This window comes from Panthera uncia, chromosome X (assembly GCF_023721935.1).
Source record: "Panthera uncia isolate 11264 chromosome X, Puncia_PCG_1.0, whole genome shotgun sequence".
Classification (NCBI taxonomy): domain Eukaryota; kingdom Metazoa; phylum Chordata; class Mammalia; order Carnivora; family Felidae; genus Panthera; species Panthera uncia.
Window position 1 is genome coordinate 50766931 of NC_064817.1, and position 21347 is coordinate 50788277.

Sequence of the window (21347 nt, forward strand, 5' to 3'; positions counted from 1 at the left end):
TGCACAATTGATAGACATTTGGGTTGTTCCTACTTTATGGATGATATATGTTATGGATGTTATAATGTTTCTATAAATATTTGTGTAAATATTTTCAGAAGGTCTAAATAGAATAAGCTTGAATTTAAAAATATGATAAAAATGAAAAAAACACACACAAACTCCTACAAATTGCAGACTTCAGAAGACATAATCACAGTCTTTCAGAACCATGGAATCCTGTTTAAGAAGTATTAGTTTAGAACTCAACAATTTCTAGTACATCTATAGCCCAGATTAGAAGATAAATGTTATAAACAATTTAAAAAGATAGAAGGATAGCTTGGGCTATAATCCAGATATTCTGAGTGACAAGTTACTGGATTCCACTTCCCCTGATGCTGCACCCACTGTAAGAAACACATTTTCTTATTTCCTTTCTGTATTCACTGAGCAAAGATACACCAGCCAAGTGAAACACTCTGGTTTTTTAAAAATAGAGGAAAAAAAGTGTTTGGAAGTATTTCTGTTTACTGGCTAATATGAAATTTTTCCAGAACATCAAAAACAAAACCTAACTCTGCTGGTAGCCACACATACATATGACTCAAGATTTAACAAAATTTCTATAAATTACCAATTTATGAGGGAAAAGTAATTAGAATTTAGTTACATTCAAAGTTAAACACCAAAGAACTTGATAGGAAGGTGGACAGGGTGTTAGGGGCATGACAGATTATCTTCCAAGTATAGTAGGACTGTATGTTGTGGAAAAAGTGCAGCAGTAGTGACATTCTTACCTAGCCTGGGTAATGAGAAACTTGGAGAAGAAAATTATTCTCCCAGATTCTTTCCTGTCAAAATCCAAATCCAGGTATACAGAGAGGAATATAGTGAACCAAAAAGCAAACTCATTCCCAGCAAATATCTCCCCTCCCATACAAACAAAAGCAACCTATTTGGCTAGTTCAAATACAGACAACTCAACAATTATGTAGACTTGGGGGCATGTTGAAAATGTTTTTATCAGGGGCACCTGGGTGGCTCAATTGGTTAAGTGTCCAACTTTTGATTTCGGGTCAAGTGATGATCTCATGGTTCATGGGATCAAGCCCCACATCGAACTGCATGCTGATCATGAAACTTGCTTTGCATTCTCTCCTTCTCTGTCTGCTCTTCCCCAACTTGCGCTTTTTCTCTCTCTCTAAAAATAAATAAACGTTAAAAAAGTTTTAAAAATTGTATTCATCAAGTGCCCTTTGTTCTTCCACTGACCAATAACTCTTCAGTAGAAAATAAATAAATACATACATAAAAACAAGGCACTCAAACAAAGATGCCCACACTTTAACAACAATGGGAAGGAAATCTTTAAAAGTATTCTCCAGAAGCAAACAATTGAGTGTGATATTTGACATGGCCAAACAGCAATTACAAAGAAAGAATAAAAATATGTTTTACCTCACCTCTACATAAGACACCTTAAAAAGCAAAGTAAAACTTCATTTCCCTATTCCAATTGCCAATGCCAATTTTTGAACTTTAGAAAGGAAATTAGAACCAAGGTGATTCTGAGTATATTTTGGGGTGGACACATTATGTTCATACTATGTGGACTTTGCTGTTGGCTGCCACACCTGTGAACTAAGGTAGCCCGAGGAACCAAGGCTTGTATTTTCATTGCTACAGGAAAAGTCAGTGCTAAGAAGCTCTTCTGGGCTAGGTATTCCATCAAGGAAGTCTGTTGTCTTGGGTGGAGCTCACACTGACCTTTGTAGTTACTGTGTTTATAGACACACCACTGGGGAATTTTGCTACCTGGAAGCTGCTTTTGTTTTGTTTTGTTTTGTTTTGTTTTGTTTTGTTTTGTTTTGTGTTCTACAGTGTTGCCCCTAATGCCACTATGGTAACTGTACATTAAAACAGTTGTTAAAGGGGAATCCATGAAGCAAAGGAGAAAGCTTGTTTTGGGAATTAGAAGACTTGGGCCAGACTGACCTCTGGCCTGACAAGCCATATATCTAATCTGAGCTTGTTTCCTCTTCTTTAAAAAGGGATATAATAACACCCAATTCAGTATATCTTTCTCTGTCCCTTGTGGGATTTCCTTGCTCTCTCTCTCTCTCTCTCTCTCTCTCTCTTTCTCTCTCTCTCTCTTCTTCTCCCTCTCCCTTTCCCTCTCCCTTTCTGTCCCTCATTCACTTGTGCCCTCTCTCTCTCTCTCAAAAATGAATAAATAAATAAACAACAGCCAATTCAGGGTCTTATGGGGATGAAATGAGTGTAAATGAGCTTTGTAAATTATAAAGTCTAGAGCAGGAACAGTGAAGAGTGCCATGTCATTTTTGTCATTGTATTATTGCTGTTATTGCTGTGTTACAATCACTATTTTTTCCATAGAACAGCAGTGTTGGACTTGAACCACTGCCAGATGCATGGTGACATTTGAACACCTAAGGCCTGCTCAAGCTGAGTTATCTTCTTTTTTTTCTTTTTGAGAGTGAAAGGGGGAGGGGCAGAGGAAGAGGGAGAGAGACAGTCTCAAGCAGGATCCATGCCCAGCGTGGATTGAGCCACCCAGGCACCCCAATCTGAATCACCTGTTTGGGTACTAGTTCTTTCCCTACCAGAAGGTAAAGACATGACTAATTAAAGCCAGTGACATAAGAATAAACCATCTCAGAAATAAAAGAACAGAGAACCTAAATTCCAAGGCCTAAACCCTTGGTTCATACATATTTGCTAATACCTGTGTGATGTTAGGCTGCTTGGTGCAGGCTTGTGCTCAATTGCTTCTAATACCCAGTACAGTACAATGAGGCCATTTTACTTTTTCTTAGGTGCTTTTAGCACCCTGATCAATGGGTTGCCCCAGGAGCCCTTAATCAATGATTATAGATGGACTAACCCCAAAGATGCATTTAATAAAATCCTGAAAGCAAAGAACTTGCTGTAGAGAACATTCCTTTGCCAGGTCTAAAACCTGATGATAAAGTGTGCAAGCTGCCTAAAGTACTTCGTTAACCACCAAGTATTTGTGGGGTGGGAGCTAGCTTTACAGTATTCAGAAAGGTAACTGGATAATAAAGAAGAATACAGTCTCCAAGGAGCTTATTCCCCTCTACTCTAGAGATAGATGAGTAGAAGCTAAAGCAAAAACACACTTCAGCATCATATGGGAAGGGGTTGTGAGAGACCTGGGATCCAATTAACATGATAATAGAAACACACAATGAGGCTTCTTCCCTCCTCCCACTCAGATGCCCCTAAATTGATTGGAGGATCTTTTTGGGAGACTTCTGGGAGGTAGTTTGGGGAAATTAAACTCCAGAAGGAGGGTCAGCTTGGCTCAGAAAGCTTCTGTAAGGTTCAAAGAAGGCAAGCCCCAGCCTTCCTCCCTTCTGGAGTTGCAGAATTATAGCACCTCAAATAAAGGGTGAGGCTCAGGTAATCCACTGGAAAATCACTTGCCCTGCCCTATGCTGCAGTACAGAAACATTGTTCTTCAAACATGTATTAAGAGCCTCCAGCTGACCCAGGGAGTGCAGTGCATCTAGAGGAACCTGGAAAAAGGCAGAGGAAAACATAATGGCCATTGGAGGTAAGAACTATAGAGAGAGAAAAGAAAAAAGACAACTTTTATATCCTGGATGCAGATGAAATCCTATGTTATTTTTCAATGGAAGACCACTGTTACCTTAGCAATTTACAGACTATTGTATTGGGCCAGACGTTTTTCATAATAGTAGGGGTGAACTGCTTTAACCCATCTCCTAAGTCTCTTCCCTGGGCGCATTAGTGATCCTATAGGGTTATTTAAGCAGTGTCTTGTGGAAAGAAAGAACTAGTGCCCTTCAATAGTCTTCCCTGTCCTTTGTCATAACCATGGGCAGATTTTGCTCTACTTGTCCTTCCCTGGACTGCATATACGTTCATCCATAGGATCCACACTTAGGTCTGAGAGTGGGAGTGGGCATGTGGGACAGGTGGCATTTCCAAAATATGCATTGCTTTGGGTAAGTTACTACCTTTTTAGGCCTCACTTTCCTCATCTTTAAAATAGGCATAATGTGTGAATAAATTTTTATAGACTATGAAGTACTGAAGTTATAATTGACATGTTTGCTCAAATATCTGCAATTTACTTGGAGGAGGCTTTCAAAGATGAAATAACTGCACTCCTCCCACTTCCAAATAAAGTAAAAGTCTCAACTCTTTGTCCAAACTAAGATCAGGGACTATGAAATTTGACAGTGGAATGCGGGGAGGGGGCAGTAGAATGGATGCTCTCACTGGCTCCAGGCTTTATCTACTGTCTGTATACCACACAGGTAAAAGACAATAAGATAGACAGATAAAAAGAATCTTGTCTGGCCTTGCAGCCCTTCTCACTTTTTGACCTCTCAAGGGACAGTGCTAAATGGAAAGTCTCTTCGATTTACACTGGGGTCAGACTTGGCAGAGAATGTACATTCAGACTGGCTGCAGGGTGGGGGTAAGGGAGTTTTTGGAAAGGGTAGAGGATAGACTTGGTACAGTGAGCAAGAATATTACCTCATTCATATCCAGGTATAAGAGCTTTATTTCTCTCTCCACATTTTTTCTTCCAAAGATTATTGTTTTCTGGAACACATATGCCAGAAAATCAATATCTCTTTACTCAAAAACATTGTCTTCCAGAACATTAAATTTTCAAGAAATTAGAGAGGACTTGCTATTCACCCTGCATCACTGAGTAACTTAAGGCTAGTCATGTTCCATCTATGGACCTCAGTTTCATCATCTGCAAACTGGGAGTGGTAATCCTTGCCTTGCTCATCTTAGGGTTTGTATAAAGATCCAATAAGATAATGTCTGTAAACACACATTGCAAACTGTAAAGTGCAGCACCTATATACGCAGTACATTTCAGCACTTTCACTCCTAGGATAACTGTGTCCTATCTCCATCCTTTGTTTTTACAAATTAAGTTACATCCAACATTCTGGACTATATAAGCTGTTCCAAAAGAAAGGAGAGAGTTGCTCTACTCATATGGGAACTGTTTTTCTTCCAAATCTGATCTACTGTGGGGGAGTGTACATCAGATCAAGTGGCCCTTTATAGACATAAGAGGAACTTAAAAATAATCCATGATGCTCACATCTCAGCGCTGAGGTTCTCATTTGTCCTGTGCCATCAGTGTTGGAGAGTGAAGTTCCACCTTATTCTGGGAAGCAGGTGAAACTGGTGGTAAGTGCTCAGAAATTGATTTGTTCTACTCTAAACCAAGAAAGCATCAATGGTCCCTGAGCTTCCTTAAGGTCAGACCTCAATGGGAAACATTGGCCCTTAGTGCTCCCACCCCAACCTCAAGAACTTCACTGTCACCTCAAAGACCAAAGTTCTGAAGTAAGTTTGGCCCTTGGGATCTACAGATTCAGCCTTGGGCTTTTAGATGACCAGCACTGGCCAGGTGGCATGGTGAAGAGAGATTCTTCCTCTGATGCCTTGTCAGCCTCAAACTGCAGCGAACCTCCTGCAACTTGAAGCAGAAAGCCACTGGGTCACCCAGAGGCAAGAGCTCCTCTCAGTGGAGCACCTGGTCCTGAGTACAAGATGGGAAACCATCTGGGAACTAGTGTTCCCCTTCCCCTCCCTGAGGATCAAAGTGCCTAGCACCAGGATGAGGTGATACACTTGGGAAACACCCTTACACTGAGGTGTCAAATTGAGGCTATCTAGTGGTGGATCAGGGAAAAGAGTCAATTTCTCCAGAGAAAGAGAAACCTTTTGTGAGCAGCAGGATTTTGACCCTCTTCCCCCATAATCTTTATCCTTTGGTGTTATGCTTGTGTGTTATGTTGTGTCATATGGCAAGAAGCACATTGCAAATGGAATTAAGATTATGGACCTTAAAATCGTGAGATTATCCTGGATTATCCAGGTGGGGCCAGTGTAATTACATGTGCTCTTAATTTTTTTTTAATGTTTATTTATTATTGACAGAGAGAGAGGGAGACAGAGCATGAGCAGGGGAGAGGCAGAGAGAGAGGGAGACACAGAATCCAAAGTAGGCTCCAGGCTCTGCACTGTCAGCAAAGAGCCCGACACGGGGCTGGAACTCACAGACCATGAGATCATGACCTGAGCTGAAGTCAGATGCTCAACCAACTGAGCCACCCAGGCATCCCTTTTTTAATTTTTTTTAAATTTTTTACATGTACTCTTAAAAATAGAAAAGAAAAAGCAGAATAGTCAGAGAAAGTATCAGAGAGATGTAACATGGAAAGGACTTGACCCACCATTCTAGTTTTGAAAATGAAAAGTAGTCATAAGCCAAAGAATGTGGGTGTTCTCTAGAAACTGGAAATGGTCCTCAACTTATAGATAGCATATAAATGTCACCTCATCCCTAGAACTCTAAGTAATTGAATTATTCCATGTTCTGAAATGATAAAGAAAATGGATTCCCCCCAGAGCTTCCAGAAAGCAACACAGTCCTGTGAACACCTTGATTTTGGCCTTGTAAGACTCTAAACAGAGATCCAGCTGAGCCTACAAAGATTCTGACTCATGGAAATGGTGAGATAATAAATGGGTGCTGTTTTAATCTATTAAATTTGTGGTAATTTTTTATGGCAGTGATAGAAAAGTAGTACATGCTTCATGAATAAGTCTGATTCAGCATTGAGTTATAAACTGAGAGCCTATGGTGTCTGTATTTGTTTGACCCTCCGCATTGTGGTTGTTTTATTTGTTATTTATTTATTTATTTATGATGGATGGATTAGAATTCATCGTCAGAGGTTAAAATTATTTCATACGGAAATTCAGATTTCTGGATTCTTTTGAAAATCCAACAGATCTCAAACACTGAATATTTCCTCATGGTAAAAAAAAAAAGAGAGAGAGAGAGAGAGAGAGAAAGAAAGAAAAAAGAAATTAAGTCACCTAGGCTGAGTAGCAGATTCCCATTTGGATAGGAAATGAACTCACTCTTTACTTTACCATAGCCCCTACTGCTCTCTATTGCACTGTTTATCAGATCTGATTCACACACTAATTTCCCCTATACAACTCCAGTATGCATAAGTCCTGATAAACTCCTGATAAACACCCTTTCAAAAAAAAAAGGTTCATCCTCCTTCCCCTATGGAGACCCTAGTGAGCTGCTCACCCTCACATCCCCAGAGAAAGGTACTATATTATTATCTTGAGGACAGAAGAGGAACAGAAAAGTGTTACCCATTTCTCATTTCCTGAAACAATAGGAAGGACACAGGCAGCTTTCAAACATTGCCTCATCTTCATCTTTCTGGGATGTGGGGCCCAAATGCTTCATTGTCCATATTTCATGCCCATGCCCAGACACTGGGTAGCAGCTTTCTTATTTGACAAACTGGCTCCAAAGTGGGAGACAAGATGGTCCACCCTGAGCCACAATGTTCCAGGATCCACCAAAGAGTAGAAGAGAAAGAAGCAGAGCTTGATAAGGGTCATAAAGGGATAATAGTACTCATTTTGTGTCCCTGCAGCCCATGAAAAGATAGATTCACCACTGCTTAAGTCAAAAATATAGGCTAGGTCTTTTGAAGATTAGCTGACATGTCTTACAGCCAAACTTACCCATGTCTATATAAAAGAGATCTTCCCACAAAAATAGAGGGAGGTTAAAAAAGTGATATTGTTTTGTTCCTAGTATCCAGTGCGCTGAGGAAGAGTCCTGAGCACCAGTGTAAGAAAATTTATCCTGTAGGGGCACCTGGGTGGCTCAATTGGTTGAGTGTCTGACTTTGGCTCAGATCATGATCTTGCATTTGTGGGTTTGAGTCCCATGTGGGGCTCTGTGCTGACAGCTCAGAGCCTGAAGCCTGCTTTGGATTCTGTGTCTCCCTCTCTCTCTGCCCCTCCCCTGCTCGCACTCTGTCTCTCTCTGTCTCAAAAAATAAAATAAAAACGTTATATATTTTTTAAAATTATCCTCTCCTTTTCTTACTAAATACACTTTATTCACTAACATGGATTCCTGTTTAGGTATCTCTGCATAGATTTTAGTTCTCTCAATGACACTGAAGCTTCCCAGAGCCTTTGTACTCTTGGCTGGAGCTCTAAGTCTCTTACCTATTGCTGGCCGGTGCACCATCCCATCTCCCCCAATCTTTGCCCTCAGTGATCTGAACTTTCTGTCCCACATTTTGGCTAATGGCCAGAGTTGTGCTTAAACAGATCATAATGGTACTCTTGACTTTAAATATGACCTTCCATCTGCAATTTCACATGACAATCTCCTATGGGCTGGGCCAGACCTCTTTGGGTATCAGTACTGTCTGCGAAAAAATGTCTGGGTCCACCAACTCCTATGGACACTGGGCTCTCAGTTACCCACATTTGAGATATTATTATACTAATAATAGTTGCCCAAGACCTCACCCACTTTTATTACAGTCATGTCTCAAATCCAGCCATCCATCCATCCTCCATTCCTGACAAGCTCCAGAGTCTATACATATAAGTAGAAATGGAGAATTGGAAAATAACTTGGAAACCGACTAATCCAACACCATCTCTCATTTTAAAGATTAGGGATAAAGAAGCCCAAAGAAGTTAGATGACTTGTCTACATTTATATAGTAATTTATGAGTTGATTTAGAACCTAGGTATCCAGATTCCTTCCCCGAGGGTTTTCTCATGATGTTGTGTTAATTTATGAATTCCCATACCTTAGTGGATCAGGCTCCATAAGCTCATAGGGTTGAGCTCAGTTGTCTCTGAAGCCCCATACTTTCTACTGCCACCTCCAGATCATTTACCCCTAAGGTTTTCCAGCACTGTAGGGAAGGCCCATTAACTCTCATCCCCAGAAAATTCGTCTCTTCTGCTAATCAGAACCTTGCCCCTAATTCATGTAATATGTGAAGCAGCCGCCCTTACCACGCTGGCAATGTCTGTTGAAGAATTGCTTGCAGTAGAGGAAGAAGAGCCCCAGGAAGACCAGGGTAAACACCAGAAGACTGCTCATCATTGCAACAGGTGTGGCCTCCTGAGGGGCACTGTGTGTACATCTGCCTTCATTAAGCTCAACTGGAAGGCACCTGTGAGACAAGAAAGTGGGGGAAGTCAGTCACTGTGTGCAGTCAATAAACACCCTGACCCTGGGCCTGAAATTCCTTAGGCCATTGCCCTCTCTATAACTTTCCCCAGTTAGGGTTGCTAAGCTGGTTTTAATTCTTTGTAGAGCAGGAAAAAATATAAAGAACAAAGTGAAGGAACTTGCATATACTGTTGGTATGGTATAAGTTAATACAATTATTTGAAGATGCACATATTGTGTAGTCTTTCTATGTCACATCTAGTTATATAACCTAGAAAAATGGAAACAAACTAAGGTGTTCATCAGTAAAGCACAGGAAAAATAAATCATGATATAATCTTATGATTTAATATTATTATATAACTTAAAATAAAAGACCTGTATGGATCAACATAAATAATCCAGAAAGGAAAAGCAAATTGAAGAAAGTGAGTATATAGCATGAAGTAGTTTATAGAAAACATCAAATATAAAATAATGGCATATATTTTATATGAATATATATCACTAAAAATGCAAGTGTTAAAATATGGCAGTCACAGTTCTCGCCAATTATCCACCTGTGTTTCCTATACACCATTGTAGTAAGGCCATCAGAGTACTTCTGGCCAATGGTCTGTGAGTGGAAGTAATGTGTGTCCCTTGCAGACTGAAGTAGTTAAGAGCCACTATGTCTCTTCCATATTTCCCTTGTCCCATCAACCTAAAAGCCACATGGTCTAGATGGTATAGTCACAAGATGGAGGAATGCTTTTGTGCAGTAAAAAATAAACTTTTATTGTATTAAGTCATTGAGATTTAGAGATTTGTTGTAGCATAACCTACCAACAAGATGCATGCAATTTTATGACAGTCGTTGCCTTTGGGGAAGTAGGGAAAGAATGCAATTCAGGGAGGATCAAAAAGGGAATTCTATTACACCTGTAGAATCTTTGTTCTTTTTAAAAAAAAATTATTTTAATGTTTATTTATTTTTGAGAGAGAGAGAGAGAGAATGAATGTGAGAGCAAGGGAGGGGCAGAGAGAGGGGGAGACACAGAATCCAAAGCGGGCTCCAGGCTTTGAGCTGTCAGCACAGAGCTCGATGCGGGAATCGAACTCATAAACCCATGAGATCAAGACCTGAGTCGAAGCTGGATGCCCAACCAACTGAGCCACCCAGGTGTCCCAATTATTTGTTCTTTTAAAAAAGATCTAAAGCAAATATGCAAAACTTTAAAATGTATTAATTCTACATGTTGTGTAACTAGCCATTTATATTTTTATTTTTTTCTGGATTTTAAATATTTTTACATATTTGAAATATATCATGATAAAAAAGTTTCAAAAACTTAAAAAGAGTTAGTATATGTATGTATGGTAAATAGATAAAAATGATAGACAGATAAATGGATAGTGGTATGGGCATAGACTAGATCCTAGTACTTTATTCAGCCTTTTCTATTACTAAGCAGTAGAGATTCCTACAAACCTCATTATCATCTACAAATATACAAATGTTATAACTTATAAAGTGTTTTCTCAATATGTTAATTTATTAGACCTGGGCAGCCATCCAATAAGGTATGAAGAATGGTGATTATCATGATTTACATTCTTTTCAGATGATGTGAAGAAGGTTGTGCATCTGCACAATATATTGTGAAACAATATATATTGTGAAACAATAATTTAAATCTGATCCCTTACCAATCTGTTCTACAAGAAAGAGTACGACAGGATAGGGGAAGTCTTTACTATCCTATCTTGATACCACTCAATGGGTTGGGGAGAAAACTGGAGAAAAGAACTGGATACACGCACTGAACCTCATAGGTGAGTGTCTGTTTTGTGCATGGGATACACTCTTGGTCTTGCAGTCCTCCAATGCATCTTTTGGTAGAAACTATGGTCAGAGATATAAAGAAAGGCAAGGTAATAAAATGAGCCTTGGCCTCATAAAAAGATCACTTGGCCTGATCTTTACTGAGACCATAAACAGCTTCTAAATGTGTTGCCTTCTTGGAAGCCAGCACCCATTCCCAACCTTCATTAATTATTTGCCTCTATGTCTGATTCTGAATCAAAGTACCAGATGCTCCACGTCTTTGCTCATTCACCACACCCTATAGCCAAAGGGGAATTAGTCTCATAAGAGAGGGAGCACTGCTTTGACATCCACTGTTTCATAACCTCTTTGAGGTCTACAGTGGGATTTACCTTGAATCTTGGGTCTTGGCTTCAGCATGCCAGCAGGATGAAAAAGTAATTAAGTACTTATTTGTGGCTGACCATGCACTAGGCACTTTGTAGGTTGATCACAGGAAGACACTGCTTCTCCCTCATGGGAGCTTAAGCTCATCATGGTATGGACCATTAGAATGCTTCAACTAGACTCTGGGAAAAGACCTCCAAAGAATATAAAGGTCCAGAAAAGCTTTCTGTCATACAGCAGACTCACCTAGGCAGACAGTCCCCACAGACGGCATTAGAGATAGCTGTGCAGTTGGCTTTTTGGATATGATGGATGACAGCACAGGTGATGCAAGTCTGACATCTATGGTGGCCCTAGCTGCTTTTGTATCTGCGGGGAGGGCAGGCTGTGCAGTATGCATCTCCACCTTCTCCATAACCACAATCCTGTAGAGAGATAGGAATCACTAACATTGCTCTACAGAAACTTGGAAAGAAGATCAGCTACAGGAAAAGTGGACATTGTATACAAGAGTGCTTTACAAACTGCAAGTTGCAATGCATTTATGACTCATGCTAGTTTAAGACTAGCATCGAAAATTGGGAAAAAAGACAAAATAATGATATCAAATATCAAAGTGCTTGTACTAAAGCTAAGTATGAATCAGCATAGGCTAGGTTATGCTATGGAATAAACAAATCCTAAATCTCAGTGTCTTTTTTGTTGTTCTTTTAAGAACAAAAGTTTATTTCTCACACTATTTGCCTACCAGAGCTTTACTGGGAACTCTGCTTTATAATATTCTCACTGGGTTACACAGGGAGACAGAAACTTTATCTTTGTGTTGTCATGAGTGGAGCATCAGGGAAAAGAAAACATTGTGAATTGCCACTGGCTCTTACTTTCTTCCAGAAATAATCCATTTCACTTTGCTCACATCCTTTGACATATCACCTGATCATTAGTAACTACAAAAAGTAAAATAAAGTGAAATTCTACAATGTGCTAGAAGGTGGGGAGATAGAAAGATTTGACAATAACTGCCTGTAATCATTACCTATACCTCAGTATTGTTTTGTAAATTTTTTACAGATAACATATATATAAGTATGTGTTAGATTGTGATGAAAAATTTATTCCTTACTCTTGGCAATGGTAAAAAAAAATGTTTGAATGCCAATGATATAGAGGAGAGATGAGTGATCTAGCTGGCTCTTGTCTTAGGTCTGATATTGTCTTAGTGTGGCTCTAGCCATTTCTGAGCATCACAGGCTCCAACATAGGACTAGGCTGAAGTGGATAGTGTCTAAATATTCTTCCAATTCTGACATTCTAATTTAGGTATGAGGCTTCTGCCTGATATGTCATAGTTCTTTCTCCAAGACACAACTCTAGTTATCAAGGGATATTAACTATTTGTTAATTGTGGTAGAAGCTGGTTGATTATTTGCCAAACTCATTCTTCTTCCTAAGAATACCTCTAGCCAACATTCCCTAACCACACTGTAGTTAGGTGGGGCCATGTGCCTAATTTTTACCAAATGGAACACGTATAAAATGATATATACCTCTACTAAGTGTTAAAGGAGTGCTTCAGTATAGACCCAATCTGTAAAGACTGGGAGAGGTATGTTTTTGTTTGTTTGTTTTTGTTTCTTTTAACTTCTGGCAATCAAGGAAACCTATCAAAATATTAGCTAACCATGATATAAATGAACACATATTAAATGATCACATATGTAAAGGAATACAGTGACTTCAAAAATAGTTTGGAAGTGGGGTGCCTGGGTGGTTCAGTCAATTGAGCATCTGATATCATGGTTATGGTTATGATCTCATGGTTCATGAGTTTGAGCCCCTGTTGGGCTCTGTGTTGATAGCTCTGAGCCTGGAGCCTGCTTCGGATTCTGTGTCTCCCCACCCCCTCTCTCTGGCCCTCCCCTCCTCATACTCTGAGTCTCTGTCTCTCAAAAATACATAAACATTAAAAAAAATAGTTTGGAAAAACACCTAAATAAATGAACTTATATAGCTTTCAATGAATAAAATTTAAAAAGCTAAATGAAAGGAAGGAAAAAATCTGATTTCTAGTTACCAAATTATAATAAAAAATGACTAGTTTTGAACAAACAAAAAATGACAAGATATACAAAGAAACCCGAATGTATTAATCATTTAAAGAGACAAATAAAATTGATGAAAAGTGTTTCTGAAGGAGTCCAGCCATTGGACTTAGTAGCAATGACTGAAAGACTAAAATCTTAAATCTGTTCAAAGAAAACCATGAACTTTAAAAATCAGGAAATAAGTATGTGAACAAAATAGTATTATCAAAATTATAAAAAGAAACCAGAAAGAAATTATAGAGGTTAAAATTAAAATAACTGAAATGAAAAGTTCACTATAAGGGTTCAATAGCAGCTTTCAAAAGGTACATAAAAGAATGAGCAAACTTGAAGGCAGGACAGTTGAAATTATCAAGTTCTGGGGAACAGAAAAAACAAGGAAGGAAGAGAGTAAACAAAATCTAACAGATACCACCAAGTAGACTAACATACAATTGGGATTCCCAGAAGGAAAAGAGAGAGATAAAAGAGCACAAAGAATATTTTAAGAGATGATGGCTGAAAACTTGCCAAATTTAATTAAAGACATGAATAAATACATCCACAATGTTCAACGAAATTTAAGTAGGAAAAATTCAGAGATCCATAATGAGACATATTACAAATAAGATGTAGACTTTTGGGGTTCAAAGTTCTTTGGCATCAGCATTTCTTTGTTTGAGAGACATGGGAAGTACGGATCGCACTTTCAACAATAGCCAAATTATGGAAAGAGTCTAAATGTCCATCAACTGACGAATGGATAAAGAAGATGTGGTTTACATATACAATGGGATACTACTTGGCTATGAGAAAGAATGAAATCTGGCCATTTGCAGCAACATGGATGGAACTGGAGGGTATTATGCTAAGTGAAATAAGCCAGGCAGAGAAAGACAGATACCATATGTTTTCACTCATATGTGGATCTTGAGAAACTTAACAGAAGACCATGGGGAAGGGAAAGGGGAAAAAAAAGTTACAGGGAGGGAGGGAGCCAAACTAAAAGAGGCTTTTAAGGACTGAGAACAAACTGAGGGCTGTTGGGAGGTGGGAGAGAGGGAAAAGTGAGTGATGGGCATGAAGGAGGGCACTTGTTGGGATGAGCACTAGGTGTTGTATGGAAACCAATTTGACTATATATATATATATATATGATGTAGATAGCCAAAGACATAGAAACATATTTATGCAGCAACACAGAAACAACTTGTTATGTACAATGGATCACATTTTTTCTCAAAAAATTATGGAGGCTATGAGGCACCTGGGTGGATCAGTCAGTTAAGTGTCCAACTCTTGATTTTGTCTTAGGTCATTATCTCATGGTTCATGACTTTGAGTTCCATGTCAGGCTCTGTGCTGACAGCTGGGAGCCTGCTTGGGATTTTCTCCCTTCTTTCTCTCCACCTCTCCTCTGCTTATGCTTGCTGTCTCTCTCTTTCTCTCTTAAAATAAATAAATAAACATTTTAAAATGTTGCTGTCAGAACAGAGCCTGCTTTGGATCCTCTGTCCTCCTCTGTCTCTCTCTCTCGGTCTCTGTCTCTCTCAAGAATAAATAAAAAACGTTAAAAAATATTTTGAAAAAGATGATGTAGTGATGTCCAACAGGCACATAATAAATGTTCAACATCACTAATCATCAAGGAAATGGAAATCAAAACCACAATGAGGTATTACCTCACACCAGTCAGATTGACTTTCATCAAAAAGAAAAAAAATAACAAGTGTTGGCAAGAATGTGGAGAGAAGGGAACCCTCATATACTGTTGGTGGGAATGTAAATTGGTGCAACCATTATAGAAAACAGTATGGAGTTTCCTCAAAAAATTATAGACAGAAATATCATACAATCCAGCAATTCCACTTCTTTGTGGTTATCTGGAAGAAAACGAATACATCAATATGAAGAGAACTATGCACCCACTATGTTTGTTGCAACATTATTCAAAATTTCCAAGCTATATGGCTTATGGAAGCAAACAATGTGTCTATCAACACATGAATAAAGATGTGGTGTGTGTGTGTATGTGTGTGTGTGTATCCACACACACAATGGAATATTAATGATAAAAATAATGAAATATTATAATTTGCAACAACATGGATGGACCTAGAGTGTATTATGCTAAGTGAAATAAATCAGACAGAGAAAGCCAAATACAACATAGCTTCATTTTTATGTGGAATTGAAAACAAAACAAAACAAGTGAACAAAACCAAATGGAAAAAGACTCATAGATACAGGGAACAAACTGTTGGTTACCAGAGGGAGAGGGTTTGGTGGTGGGGGTAATAAGAGAAGTAGATTAAGAGGTACAAAATTCCAATTATAAAGTAAACAAGTCACAGTGATGTTATGTACAGCATAGGGAATATAGTCAATAATATTGTAATAACTTTTTATAGTGACAGATGATAAGTAGATTTTGTGAGTATAATTTCTTGATGTATAGAAATATTCAATCGCTATGGTTTACACCTGAAACTAATAAGCTAAATGATAGTATGTGAATTATACTTCAATAAAATTTTTAAAAAATTAAAAATAAAATTATATTGAATTACTATTTTTTTATTTATTAGATTGACAAAAATCTAAAAAGATTGACCACAGAGTTGCTAAAGCTGTAGGGAAACAGGCATATTTTGGTGGTGATATAAAATGGCACAACCCTTCTATAGGGGAATTCAGCAATATCTAACAAAATTGCATAAATATTTACTCTTTAACCCAACAATTGCAAATTTAGAGGTCTATCATACAGATACAATCACAAAAATACACAAAACTGTGGGCATAATTTTACTCATTGTAGCAATATTTTTAATAGCAAAACTGTCTATCAAGAGGAGACTGGTTGAATAAACTGTGAAAGATATACAGTGGAGTAATTTGCAGGTATAAAAAGAATTGTGGACTATCGATATATAATGGAATGCAATGATCTCCTAGATATATTGCCAATTGAAAAACATTAAGGTAATGGAAAGCGTGATATCATTTATCTAAAAGGTGGGTTAGGCAAGTCTGGTCACAGTTCACACACACACACACACACACACACACACACTTTGGTTTATATTACAGAAATAAAAAAAAATAAAATGGTAAGTGATAAAACTAAAAAACAAACAACAACAACAACAAAAAAACAGGAGAGAAATTGCCTTTAAAGGGAAGTGAAAGAATAGGTGGGATAGAACAAAGATAGAAGTAAGAATTTGAGAGTATCCCTTGTTTTGTACTTTTGACCTTGGAATAATGTGATTTTACATAATTATTAAACAAAATTAAATTTAGAAAAAAAATCCCTAAAAATTCAAGTTAAAAAATTAACCTAAAATGAGAGAGTTTGCAGATGGTGTGATAGTGGGAGGACCCTAGACTTTTCTGATCCCTTGAACACAGCTAGATAACTAGCAAATAATTCTAAATACTCAATAAATTGACCTGAAGACTGATTGAACAAACTGTACAACTACAGGGGGGAGAAGAGGCCACTGTGAGGAAGGAAGGAAGTACTGAGAAAATGGTTACAGGGAGAAAAGGATTACAGATGATGCAGAGTGGAGGGAGCCCTGGTCACAGAGAAAGGTGAAAGAGAGTGGAATGTACAAGGACATGCACAAGAAGAACAATTCCCCAAAGCCATTGGTTACGAAAAAGACAGGGGCTGAATTTTGTGAGTTTTTGCAACCAGCAGGGCTCAAAGAACTGGTTTTAGAAGTCCTTGGGCTTGACTGGGATAGAGACTCTGAGGACGTTGTCCTAATCCTGGAGCAGAGGCAGGAAAACAACTCCAGAGCAGACTACATGATCTCAGGATCACCTAAAGGGCTCAGGGAGAGACTATTTGTATTTTTGGAGCATATCTGTGAGAGGTGGCATTGCTTCTCTAGGGATGAATGAACCAGAAGGCACCATTGCCCTCCTCTGCCCTTTAGCATATGCAGAGACACTGGCTGAGAGCAGCTAACCTGGAAACTGGCTATTTAGTCTGCTTGCTCCAAACCAACACCCCTAAACTCTTTCACAACTGCCTTTCTGGATCAAACCTGTATCAGTCCCAGTGCAATGAGACACTTTCATGGTACCAGTGTGGGTCCCTGCCACACCATGTCCCTGAAGTTTGGAATTTTAAAGTCAGGAGCCCTGGCTACAGTACAGCCCAAGTTGTGCTGCTCTACTCCAAGTAGGCAAGTGAACCAGAGACAGTGTGAAATCAGCAATATGAAAAATGCCTGTGATGCACAAAGAAACATATTTGCTCCTCTGAAAGTGTTTCTTTAAGAGAAGAAAGCAAAGACTTCCTTCTCCAGGGACAAAGGAGCAGGCTGGTACCATTTCCCTCCCTTGACCCTCAGCAACAAACAACTTCAGTAAATAGCACAATTCCAACACTGGTGGGCTAAAGGGCTTACACCAAGATCCACCACCTGCACTCTGCTTGTACTGCTTTTCTTTTTTTTAATTAATTAATTTTATTTTTTTAACATTTATTTATTTTTGAGAGGCAGAGAGAGGCAGAGCATGAGCAGGGGAGGGGGAGAGAGAGGGAGATATAGAATCTGAAGCAGGCTCCAGGCTCTAAGCTGTTTGTTAGCACAGAGCCCGATGCAGGGCTCGAACTCATGAACTATGAGACCATTACCTGAGCTGAAGTCGGACGCTGAAATGACTGAGCCACCCAGGCACCCCTGCACTGCTTTTCTACAGCAAATGTGCCTAATGACCAGCATAGCAGATGCCTCCCACAAAACACCAGCACAAAACCCTGTAGGAACCATGTCTACTGATCATAGAGTTCTGTAAAATTTCAGTTCTAGAGGAAATAGCATGAGGCCTCTTTTAACAAGGAGACCAGAGCACACTTAGTTAGAACTTGCCATACTGTGGCCAAGGTCAAAACACTCCCTAGGGCAAGAAAGATAAATTCTGCATAGGACTTACCTGAGGGATACAACAGCCAAAACACAGCAGGTGAGTGCATGCAGAGACACTTCCTGAGTGCCAGGACCTCTACATTATAACCTCTTCTTCATAAAGCTATTACTCTTAGGAAGAGTTAAAATAACAGGCTTTCCTAACACAGAGAAGACAGAGACCTAGACAAAATGCCAAGATGGAAAATTTCATCCCAAAAGAAAATGTCATGGCCAGTAATCAAAACAGATATAATAAATATACCTGATCCAGAATTTAAGCAATACCCATAAGGATACTCACTAGGCTTGAGAAAAGCATAAAAGACTTCAGGGAGACCCTTATTGCAAAGACAAGAGGTAAAGAAATCAGTCCAAAATGAAAAAGGCAATAACTGAGATTAGAAACTGACTGAATGTAGGGGCACCTGGGGGGCTCAGTCGGTTAAGTGTCCGACTTTAGCTCAGGTCATGACCTCACGGTTGGTGACTTCGAGTCTCGCATTGGGCTCCATGCTGACAACTCAGAGCCTGGAGTCTGCTTTGGATTCTTTGTCTCCCTCCCTCTGCCCCTCCCCTCACTCAAAAATAAATAAAACATTAAAAAATTTAAAAAACAAACTGACTGAATGTAATGACCACAAGGATGAAAGAAGCAGAGGAACTGATAAGTGATATAGAAGATAGAATTATGGAAAGTAATGAAGCTAAACAAAAAATAGGAAAAATAGGAAGCTAAACAAAAAATTAGGGAACTCAGTGACTCCTTCAAACTTAATAACATTTGTATTACAGGAATCCCAGAAAAAAAAGAGAAAAAAGCAGCTAAACAGTTTATTTGAGGTAATTATAACTGAAAACTTCCATAACCTGGTGGAGGAAACATATATCCAAATCTAGGAAGCACAAATAACTTCCATCCAGATCAACAAAAGCAGGCCAATACCAAGGCATTGTTAAATTTTCAAAATATTGTGATACAGAAAGAAAAAAAAAAACAACTTAAAGCAGCAAGACAAAAGAAGTCCCAAAAAAGGTAAGGCCAATAGATTAACAGGAGATCTTTCCACAGAAACTTGGCAGGTCAGAAGGGAGTGGCATGATATATTCAAGGAGCTGAATGGAAAAAAAATATGCAGCCAAGAATGCCCTATTCAGCAAGTCTATCATGCAAAATAAAAAAGAGAGATAGAGTTTCCCACACAAACAAAAACTAAAGGAATTTGTGACCACTAAACCAGCCCTGCAAGAATTTTTTTTTAATATTTACTTATTTTTTGGGAGAGCACACAGAGGGACAGAACACCTTAAGTGGGCTCTGCGCTGGCAGGCTGACAGCATCAAGTCTGATGTGTAGCTCATATTCATGAACCATGAGATCATGACAGGAGCCGAAGTCAGACACTCAACCAGCTGAGACACCCAGGTGCCCCAGCCCCGCAAGAAATATTAAAGGGGGGTCTTTGAGTGGGAAGGAAAGACAAAAAATGACAAAGACTAGAAAGGAAAAAAGAAAATCCCCAGAAACAGTAAGACAACAAATAAAATGGCTTGAAATACTTATAATCAATAATTATATTGATGTAAATGATGAAATGTTCCAATCAAAAGACACAGGGCATCAGAATGGATAAAAAAGACCCATCTATATGATGCCTACAATAAACTCATTTTAGATCTAATGATACCTGCAGATTGAAAGGGAGGGAATGGAGAAATATTTACCCTGAAAATTGATGTCAAAAGATAGCTGGAGTAGCAAAACTTATATCAGACAAATGAGATTTTAAACCAAAGACTGTAACAAGAGATAAAGGGGACTATCCAAAAAGAAGATATAACAATTGTAAATATTTATGTTCCTGACATGAAAACACCAAAATAGATAAAACAAGTAATAGCAAGCATAAAGGAACTCACTGATAATAATCCAACAATAATAGTAAGGGGATTCAACACCCCACTTAGAGCAATGGACAGATAATCTTAGCAGAAAAGCAACAAGGAAATGGTGGCTTTGAAAGACACACTGGACTGCATTTACTCAACAGATACATTCACAGTATTTCATCCTAAAGCAGCAGAATACACTCTTCAAATGTACATGGGACATTCTCCAGAATAGATCATATCCTACCTCACAAATCAGGCTTCAACAAATACAAAAAGATTGAGATCATACCATGCCTGCTTTATTTTATTTAATTTTTTATGTTTATTTATTTTTGAGAGAGAGAGAGAGAGAGAGGCAGAGAAAGGGAGACAGAATCCAAAGTAGCTACAGCCTCTGAGCTGTCAGCACATAGCCCGATGCAGGGCTTGACTCCACGAACTGTGAGATCATGGCCTGAGCCAAAGTCAGATGCCTAACCAACTGAGTCACCCAGTGCCCCACCATGCATGCTTTATGACCACAATGCCAGGGAAATAGAAGTCAAACAGAAGAAAAAAAGATGGAAAGACCATAAATACATGGAGATTAAAAGAACATGCTGTTGGGGTGCTGGGGTGGCTCAATCGTTTAAGCATCTGCTTTTGCCTTAAGTCATGATTTCATGATTCATGGATTTTAGCCCCACATTGGGCTCTCTGCTGTCAGCAGAGCCTGCTTTGGATCCTATGTCCACTCTCTCTCTGCCTCTTCCCTGCTCATGCTCTTTCTCTCTCTCAAAAATAAATAAGAAAAATAATTTTAAAAACAGTCTGCTAAAGAATGAATGGGTCAAGAAGAAAATGAAAGAAGAAATAAAAAAATAATTACATGAAACCAAATGAACATGAAAACACCACAGTCCAAAACAACTGAGCAGGAGCAAAATTGTTCCTAGGAGGGAATTGTACAGCATTATAGGTCTACTTCAAGAAGCAAGAAAAATCTCAAATAAACCAGCCTTACATTTCAAAGAGGTAAAAAAGAAAAAACAAATGAGGTCTAAATACAGCAGAAAAATGGAAAAAATAAAGATTAGAGCAGAAATAAATGAAATAGAAAAAAACACATGGTAGAACAGATCAATAAAACTAAGAGCTGATTCTTCGGAAAAAATAATAAAAGTGATAAACCTCTACACTGACTTATCAAAAAGAA

The 21347-nt window shown here is 38.6% G+C and overlaps 1 protein-coding gene across 1 annotated transcript in view; it reads right to left on the reverse strand.

Moving 5' to 3' along the window:
- The window catches only part of EDA2R (ectodysplasin A2 receptor), a 54107-nt gene that overhangs the window by 13392 nt on the left and 19368 nt on the right, over positions 1–21347 (reverse strand). Inside the window, 3 exon segments of the mRNA XM_049644672.1 lie at positions 8894–9010; positions 9013–9054; positions 11494–11672. Of these exon segments, the coding sequence (XP_049500629.1) occupies positions 8894–9010; positions 9013–9054; positions 11494–11672 (338 nt within the window).